The sequence below is a fragment of the Diaphorina citri genome, unplaced genomic scaffold (genome assembly GCF_000475195.1).
Source record: "Diaphorina citri unplaced genomic scaffold, Diaci psyllid genome assembly version 1.1 scaffold3093, whole genome shotgun sequence".
In the NCBI taxonomy this organism is placed as follows: domain Eukaryota; kingdom Metazoa; phylum Arthropoda; class Insecta; order Hemiptera; family Psyllidae; genus Diaphorina; species Diaphorina citri.
Genome location: NW_007380505.1, coordinates 1 through 9,636, shown reverse-complemented (window position 1 = coordinate 9,636; position 9,636 = coordinate 1). Strand labels below are relative to the sequence as shown.

At 38.4% G+C, this 9,636-nt stretch overlaps 1 protein-coding gene and 1 long non-coding RNA gene across 2 annotated transcripts; both read left to right on the top strand.

Moving 5' to 3' along the window:
- Positions 1 to 2,991: 2,991 nt before the first annotated feature.
- On the top strand, positions 2,992 to 8,466 carry LOC108253770 (the record flags this gene model as incomplete). The annotated part of the gene is made up of 3 exons (XM_017448369.1): positions 2,992 to 3,010; positions 3,169 to 3,421; positions 8,247 to 8,466. Coding segments are annotated over exons 1-3 (492 nt in total), but the record flags the coding sequence as incomplete, so codon positions are not given.
- On the top strand, positions 5,965 to 6,935 carry LOC113471835. The gene is made up of 2 exons (XR_003394379.1): positions 5,965 to 6,166; positions 6,315 to 6,935. It is a non-coding gene; the product is annotated as an uncharacterized LOC113471835 (long non-coding RNA).
- Positions 8,467 to 9,636: the final 1,170 nt, after the last annotated feature.

The window sequence follows — 9,636 nt, the reverse complement described above, 5'->3', positions numbered from 1 at the left end:
GGCCGGAAGAAACTTTTCCTACGTTGTATATTTTGCGCTCTAGTTTTCAGTTTTCATTTCTTCGAGACAAGACTCAGGGACGATATTAGTTTTCAGGGGCGAAGCCAAGGGAGCGCGAAGCGCGACCTCATGCACACCCCGCGAAGCCCCGGGAGCGCGCAGCGCGACCGTAAAAAAGGGAGCGCGAAGCGCGACCCAATGCACAACCCCGCGAAGCCCCGGGAGCGCGCAGCGCGATCGTAAACAAGGGAGCGCGAAGCGCGACCCCATACACAACCCCGCGAAGCCCCGGGAGCGCGCAGCGCGACCGTATACGCAACTCCGCGTAGCGAACACGCGAAGCCCCCGGGGGTGGAGGGGGGCGAAGCCCCCCTCCCGAGCACGAAGTGCGAGTCTAAAATATATACAGCCCCTTGTGTAACTGACTGACTAACTCACTCATACTAATTCTAACCCACTTCTAGATGAGCTAGGAAGATGCGGTTTTCACCATTGATCAACACTCTTGGTTTACATTCATTATTGCCATATTGGCGGGGCCATACTGGGCCGACATTGTTTGCTAGAATTGTTGATGGCGTTGGCTGACTCTCTTTACCTCGATTAATAATAAAATTTACTTCTAACCACGTATGTATGTAAGTGGAAGTGGGGAGGGTTGGCTAGCGGCTGGCAGTTCTGGCGGATGATTTTTGTTTAGTGTGGACCTGCCTCCTGATCACATTTGACTATAAATTGAAATTCAAAATATGTCCTATTTGCTGGTGGATATATCTCAATAATCATGAGATGTGTCCACCAGCAAACTCAATTTGAAATTTATTTAACCTATATGAAAAATATGTATACTTAAAATGTCAAATAAAAATTACAATTACAAATTACAAAAATTGGATTCCTTATTTTTTGTAGGTACTGGGGAAAATCGGAAACTCCCAAAATTCCAAACCGTTCCCGAGATAAGTGCGAGTCCATAATATATACAGCCCCTTGTGTAACTGACTGACTGACTGACTCACTCACTCACTCACTCATACTAATTCTAACCCACGGTTTGGAATTTGGAATTTCGGGAAAATTCCCGAAATTCCAAACCGTTCCCGAGATATTGATGTTTTTTAAAGTTTTCAGTTTTCATTTCTTCGAGACAAGACTCAGGGACGATATTAGTTTTCAGGGGCGAAGCCAAGGGAGCGCGAAGCGCGACCCTATGCACAACCCCGCGAAGCCCCGGGGAGCGCGCAGCGCGACCGTAAACAAGGGAGCGCTAAGCGCGACCCTAGGCAACTTCGAGACAAGACTCAGGGACGATATTGGTTTTCAGGGGCGAAGCCAAGGGAGCGCGAAGCGCGACCTCATGCCCACCCCGCGAAGCCACGGGAGCGCGCAGCGCGACCGTAAACAAGGGAGCGCGAAGGGCGACCCCTGCACTCAGTTTTCATTTCTTCGAGACAAGACTCAGGGACGATATTAGTTTTCAGGGGCGAAGCCAAGGGAGCGCGAAGCGCGACCTCATGCAAACCCCGCGAAGCCCTGGGAGCGCGCAGCGCGACCGTAAACAAGGGAGCGCGAAGCGCGACCCCAAGCAAAACCCCGCGAAGCCCCCGGGAGCGCGCAGCGCGACCGTAAACAAGGGAGCGCGAAGCGCGACCCCAAGCATAACCCCGCGAAGCCCCCGGGAGCGCGCAGCGCGACCGCAAACAAGGGAGCGCGAAGCGCGACCCCATGCACAACTGATATTTTATGTTGATTCCGGATGTACAGACCACATAGTGAAGGAAGAATCAATGTTCTATTCATACTGCAAATTGAAGGATCCAGTTAAGATATGTGTTGCTAAAGATGGAGAATCAATGGAGGCAGTTGGCATTGGTTCAATAAAGACTAAAATGATGAATGGTGAAAAATCATCATCTTGTGAATTGAAAAATGTTTTTCATGTACCTTTAGCTAGAAAGAACCTGTTATCTGTAAAAAGAATAACTGCTAATGGTTATTCAACTGTGTTTAGTGGTGACACTGTTAAGATTATGAAAAATAACCAGGTCATAGGTTTGGGTTATAAAAGGAATTTGTATGAATTACATTTTATTGTGAATAAATCGTTCAACTGTGTTTAGTGGTGACACTGTTAAGATTATGAAAAATAACCAGGTCATAGGTTTGGGTTATAAAAAGAATTTGTATGAATTAGGTTTTATTGTGAATAAATCTAATGCAGGGAATTATAATAGTTTGTTATGCAATAATGATATGTCTAGAGACAAGCTTTGGCATTTACGTTATGGTCATTTAAATTTTCCAGCCCTCAAGGAGTTGATTGATAAAAATTTGGTAAATGGGATGGACCATTTCAAGGTTGAGACAAAATTATTTAAGATATTTCCAAAATTCTTCAACTTTTTTATCTTCAATTATTTTTTTGGATATATTATTTATTTTCATAAGCGGATATCGCCTGATTTCATTTACTGTCATATTAAAAATTATAGGTGCTAAAAATATGAAATGTCTTTGCGTTGTGGTCTTGTTCATTTTAGGAATTTGAATAATATTCTGATTACGGGTGTTATGTGTGTGACTTGTTTGGTTCCAATCATTGTTTTGCTTTTGTGCAAATATAATTAATTTTTGGACGTATAGTTCTCTCAAGTTAAACACTTTATATTCTTCATATAATAAATTGGTACTAAATTGGTGATGTTTTTTGTTTATTACTCTTAAAATTATATTTTGTGTTCGCATGACATTTAAAACGTTCGAAGTATATGATCCGCCCCATACTGTTATACCATATTGTAAGATTGATTGAACAAATGAAAAATTACTGGGGGGTTACCAGAATTTTCTTGTCGGCAGATAGATAGACAATTTGAGTCACACAAGACGATAATGTCAATTGTCAATGAATAAAAATAGAGTAGGTAAATTTTGAATATTGGCGCTATAAATTCCCTTTAAAATACGATTTGAAAATTCAGTCTGGCAACAATGGTGAACGTGTGTCCAAGTATATGAGAGTCCGTTCACCCAGTCTTGTGCATTGTTTTGTGAAAATAAATGGGCAATTAAAAGTTATTAAAAATCTACAGGTTATGGGCCCAGGTGAACCCAGGAAAAAAGGTTGTGTTACCCAGGTAAATGTTACATGTCCAATGTTCCAGTGAGAGCTGTGTGCTCATGCTAGTTATTCTAGTGATTATCATGTACTTGTAAGTACTGGAAGATTTGCCCGGTTTTGGGTGTTGCCTGGATTAGGCTGTATCAACTGTTGCCCGGTTTTGGGTGTTGCCTGGATTAGGCTGTATCAACTGTCGCCCGGTTTTGGGTGTTGCCTGGATTTGGCTGTGTATCAACTGTTGCCCGATTTGGGTGTGTTACTTAACTGTTCAGTGAAATTGAAACAAGATGTCTTTTGCTGGTAAGCAATTGAATGTACCATTGCTAGATGGTGGAAATTTCAGCACCTGGAAATTCCGAATGGAAAGTCTGTTGACTGAACAAGGTGTGTTTCAATGCTTATTGAATGCTGAATATACAACCAGTGGGTCCGAGAAGGAAATCAAAGATGCTGTCAGGAATGACAACAAAGCTAAGAACTTAATTGTTCAGTGTGTAGATGACACTCAGTTGCATGTCATCAGGAATAAAAGTACATCTTATGAGATGTGGGAGACACTTATCACTAATTTTCAGAAACGAGGTCTCTGTTTGTGATTCTGTGGAGTTCGTTTGGAGTGGAGAAGTGTGAAGTGGAGATTTACTGTATGGGATCAGAGTGCGATTTCTGTACTATTTTCTGCGATTCTGTGGTCCGTGTCGTGTATATGAATTCGTCCATTTAACATTGTAGGTTAGTAGGCCTTTGTTAAGTAAGTAGTGCCTTATTTAAACTGTCAGCTTGATCGTATGCTAACGACAAGTCACTTGACCGTATACGTCCCGTTTGAATAGTTTCGACTTTGAAGGCATACTCGTAAATAGGGTTTCAGCAAATTTAAAGATGGTAGATGCTCATTTGGAAATTGACATTCCAATTTCGTCCGTTCCTGGTCTCCCCCATTTTGACACTCCCTGATGATGATTTTTTTTCGTCACTGGCAAACAAAAATCTTAATTGGCATGTACAAAAACTAACCGCTGCCAAACTATTGACCATTGCTTCTCGTTTAATTTATATGCGTGTGTACACAATGTAATGTACCTATGTGTTGCGTATCCTAAATATATACAGCCCCTTGTGTAACTGACTCACTCATACTAATTCTAACCCACTTCTAGATGAGCTAGGAAGATGGGGTTTTCACCATTGGATTCCTTATTTTTTGTAGGTACCGGGAAAAATCGAGATATTGACGTTTTTTAGTCCCCCCATAAGAAATACACGGGGAACACGCTTTGAGGCCAGCAAAACTTTTCCTACGTTTAATATTTTGCTCTCGCTTTTAGTTTTGAGTTTTCATTTCTTCGAGACAAGACTCAGGGACGATATTAGTTTTCAGGGGCGAAGCCAAGGGAGCGCGACCTCATGCACATCCCGTGAAGCCCTGGGAGCGCAAAGCGCGACCACATGCACAACCCCGCGAAGCCCGGGGTGCGCGCAGCGCGACCGTATACGCAACTCCGCGTAGCGAACACGCGAAGCCCCCCCTCCCGAGCACGAAAAGGTGGTATACAAAATATCTCAAGAACGGTTAGTCGTAAAGCGATGAAATTTAGTATGATATACCGGTATGGTCCAAGGACGCGACTGTAACAATTTGGTTAAAATCGGATAGTCACTCATCCAGATTTTAACCAAAGTCAATGTTTCTTCACTGGGCAAAGGTGGTACACAAAATATCTCAAGAACGGTTTGTCGTAGAGCAATCGAATTTGGTATGATATACCGGTATGGTCCAAGGACGCGATTTTGTAGGTACTGGGAAAAATCGGAAAATCCCGAAATTCCAAACCGTTCCACTTTCTTCATTTTGGGACTTTTTCACTTTCCTTATCCTATAGGAAGGAAAGTAATGTAATCGGGTCAAAATTTCAATGGTCAGTTTTTTTGAATATTGGCGCTATAAATTCTCTTTAAAAATACGATTTAAAAATCCAGTCTGGCAACAATGGTGAACGTGTGTCCAAGTATATGAGAGTCTGTTCAGTTGTTCTTGTTCACCCAGTCTTGTGCATTGTTTTGTGAAAATAAATGGGCAATTAATAAAAATCTACAGGTTATGGGCCCAGGTGAACCCAGGAGAAAAGGTTGTGTTACCCAGGATGCTTTTTGAATATTGGCGCTATAAATTCTCTTTAAAAATACGATTTAAAGATTCAGTCTGGCAACAATGGTGAACGTGTGTCCAAGTATATGAGAGTCAGTTCAGTTGTTCTTGTTCACCCAGTATTGTTGTGTGCATTGCATTGTTTTGTGAAAATAAATGGGCAATTAAAAAAAATTAATAAAATCTACATAATATCTTCCACATTTGAGTTGTCAACAGACAGAACATTGAGGCAGTTTTTGATTTCCTCATCTAGGTCTCTAAGCAACCTGATAACTTAGGCTGTAGGAAGATTTGCCCGGTTTTGGGTGTTGCCTGGATTAGGCTGTATCAACTGTTGCCCGGTTTTGGGTGTTGCCTGGATTTGGCTGTATCAACTGTTGCCCGAGTTGTTCTTGTTCACCCAGTATTGTTGTGTGCATTGCATTGTTTTGTGAAAATAAATGGGCAATTAAAAAAAATTAATAAAATCTACAGGTTATGGGCCCAGGTGAACCCAGGAGAAAAGGTTGTGTTATCCAGAATGCTTAAATGTCACATGTCCAATGTTCCAGTGAGAGCTGTGTGCTCATGCTAGTTATTCTAGTGATAATCATGTACTTGTAAGTACTGGAACTTTTGCCCGGTTTTGGGTGTTGCCTGGATTAGGCTGTATCAACTCTGTTGCCCGGTTTTGGGTGTTGCCTGGATCAACCACAGAATCAGAATTGATTGCCTTGTGTGCTTGTGTTTCTGAGGGATTATGGTTAAAGAAAATTTTGGTTGATTTGAATTGTGATATTCCCAATTTTCTTGTCCATGAAGATAACCAGGGATGCATAAATATTATAATTAATCCTGAAAAAAATGCAAGAGTCAAACACATTGATGTCAAATATAATTTTATCTGTGAAAAGGTAAAATCAAAAGAAATAATTGTTAAATATGTCAGTACAGAGAATCAAATTGCTGACATACTTACTAAAGCATTGGTTAAATGTAAATTTGTTAAATTCAGGAATTTACTTGTATCTGAATAGATAAATGCTTATTATCTGTGAAAAGGTAAAATCAAAAGAAATAATTGTTAAATATGTCAGTACAGAGAATCAAATTGCTGACATACTTACTAAAGCATTAGTTAAATGTAAATTTGTTAAATTCAGGAATTTACTTGTATCTGAATAGATAAATGCTTGGTTATTTTGTAATTTTTCTTCCATAATATGTATGATTATTTAGGATTGAAATGTTGGTTCAATCATATGCTAGGTAGCTTGGTCTTGGTACATACTTTGCTTACTATATGTGTACTGATATCTGGTATATGAAAGTATTTTTTTTTTTATCAATCCTAATTATTAAATTACAAAATGTACCTAATCTAAGACAAATAAGAGGACATGAGTAGGTGAATAATATTTTATTTGTTTTTATAATGGCATTTATTTTGAATTTAAGATATTGTATAATTTTCTCATATACTTGTATACAGGGTGTTCTAGAATTTTGATTGTTAACTTGTATACAGGGTGTACCATTCAATTGGTTTTGTTTTTTATAATGGCATTTATTTTGAAATTAAGATATTGTATAATTTTCTCATATACTTGTATACAGGGTGTTCTAGAATTTTGATTGTTAACTTTTATACAGGGTGTACCATTCAATTAATTTATAGCGAGGGAGGGAGTGAAGGAGGAATCAATGTTCTATTCATACTGCAAATTGAAGGATCCAATTAAGATATGTGTTGCTAAAGATGGAGAATCAATGGAAGCAGTTGGCATTGGTTCAATAAAGACTAAAATGATGAATGGTGAAAAATCATCATCTTGTGAATTGAAAAATGTTTTTTCATGTACCTTTAGCTAGAAAGTAGTCCAAGTATATGAGAGTCCGTTCACCCAGTCTTGTGCATTGTTTTGTGAAAATAAATGGGCAATTAAAAGTTATTAAAAATCTACAGTAAATACAGTACATTCATAAAATCCCCCCACCTTAATTTTTGAACCGATGAATTTAGAAACCTGAAACTTTGTATACGAGCCTATATTTACCTCTAGTTTCTTAAAATAGGCTATGTAAAAATTCAGGTACTTTTTCAGGGTCGGCCCCGAGGAGGCCAACTTCAAAATATTAAACGAGAACCCCCTGTTTGTGAGTTTGTGATAGATACATCATATCAAAGGTCTTAAAGAACGTAGTACTTTGGTAGAAGTTTGAGATCGATCCGACAACCAGGGCTGGAGATATGGTCTATTAAAATTTTAATTTTTCTATGTTCTCCCTCCAATAGGGGAAGCACTAAAAATAGAAAATTCATATCCATTGGTGATTTGTGCTTCAAAAAGGTCCCACTAATGATTCACATTGAAATCTGATCCCAAAAATTAATTTCGAAACATTCATTTTCACCCCCGGAGGCCATCAGGGCCGGAAGTCTAAATTTCATTTTTAGGTCTGAATTTCAATATGAACTATTTTTGGGGCCTATTCCAACCAAAAATCACCAATCGATATGAATTTCCCATTTTTAGTGCTTTCCCTATTGGCGGGAGAACATGGAAAATTGAAATTTTGACTAGGCCATAACTCCGCCCGTGGTTGTCGGATCGATCTCAAACTTGTACCAAAGTACTACGTTCTTTAAGACCTTTGATATGATGTATCACAAACAGGGGTTCTTATTTAAGATTTTAAAGTTGACCCCCTGGTGCCGACCCTGAAAAAGTCCCTGAATTTTTACATAGCCTATAAAAAACAAAAGATAAATATAGGGCCGTATACAAAATTTCAGGTTTCAAAATCAATCGGTTCAAAAATTAAGGTGAGGACTTTATGAATGCACTGTATGATTACAAACTATGATTTGAACGCTACAAGCTACAAACCAATCAAACCATCACAATCTTATCACAAACGATTAAGGCTTCATAAAACATCAAAATTTCAATATATTGGCCGGGCCAGCTAAACTCACTTTTATATTTGCAGGCCGATAGCGGGTTCAGAGACAGAAAAAAGAGGATTGAAGGCTAAAGCACATTTGCTTCGTGAAATGTTGGACCTTTGTATCATAATTCATGACCTGGGAGAGTATCATTCTAAACATAGGAGTAAAGAAGGCCCAGAAGACAGAGAAACAATGGGCGATGATGGTACCATTATGGTCACATTTGGAGAACTGTTTCAGGTAGGAAATTCTATAATGAAGGTACAACATGTAATTTGAAACTTGGTTCATCTGATGATCATTTCCAAAATGGGGAAGATGATTCTTGTGAGGAGGTGATAGATGAAATTGAAAAGGTAGAGGTTCCTCAGAGGGGTTCAGATGATAATTCGCATGTAAGAGAGAAGAGAAATATTAAGATACCAGTAAGATACAATGATTATGAGATGTAAATGGCTTTATGTAATACTAACTTTGTAGAAGATGTACCTACTGTTTATCAGGATGTTTTAACCAATAGGAATAAAGATGAGTGGTTAAATGCAATGGATAGAGAAATAACTTCAATTGAGGAAAATGAAACTTGGGAAGTTGTAGAGAAACCAAAAGATAAACAGATATTGGATAGCAAGTGGGTTTATGCTTTCAAAGAAAATGAAATTGGTTCTGATCAGTATAAGGCTAGGCTTGTGGTTAGAGGTTTCAAGCAAGATGAGAGAAGCTTTAATTATGAAAATATCTATGCTCCTGTCGCAAAGATGACAACTATTAGAACCTTATTATCTGTTGGTTTAGAACAAGACTTCCATTTCCATCAATTAGATATTAAAACAGCGTTTTTGAATGGAAAATTAGAAGAGGAGGTTTATCTCAATCCACCTTCAGGTTTTCAACTAGATAGGAATAAAGTTTACAAGTTGAAGAAAGCATTATATGGACTTAAACAATCTTCTTATTGTTGGAATAAGACCATCCATGATTATTTGGAGAAAAGAGATTTTAAAAGATCAGAAAATGATTATTGTTTATACAGTAAGAAAGAGAATAGTGTAATTGTCTATGTATTGATTTATGTAGATGACATTATTGTAGCTAGTCCATCTATTGATATTGTAAACATGGTTAAATCAGAGTTATCTCAGAATTTCAAGTTGAAAGATAAGCAGGAACTTAAATATTTTCTTGGTTTAGAAATCAATCATGATAGGGAAAAGGGAACTATGACTATCAAACAGACTAGTTATACTAAGAAACTTTTGAAACGTTTTAACATGGAAAATTGTTCTATTTTATCTGTTCCCATTGACCCAAGTATTGTAAATTTGAATTCTACTGTTAACAATGAGCAATGTGACAAACCTTATCGTGAATTAATTGGCTCATTGATGTATTTAATGTTGGGTTCTCGCCCTGATTTATGTTTTAGCATTA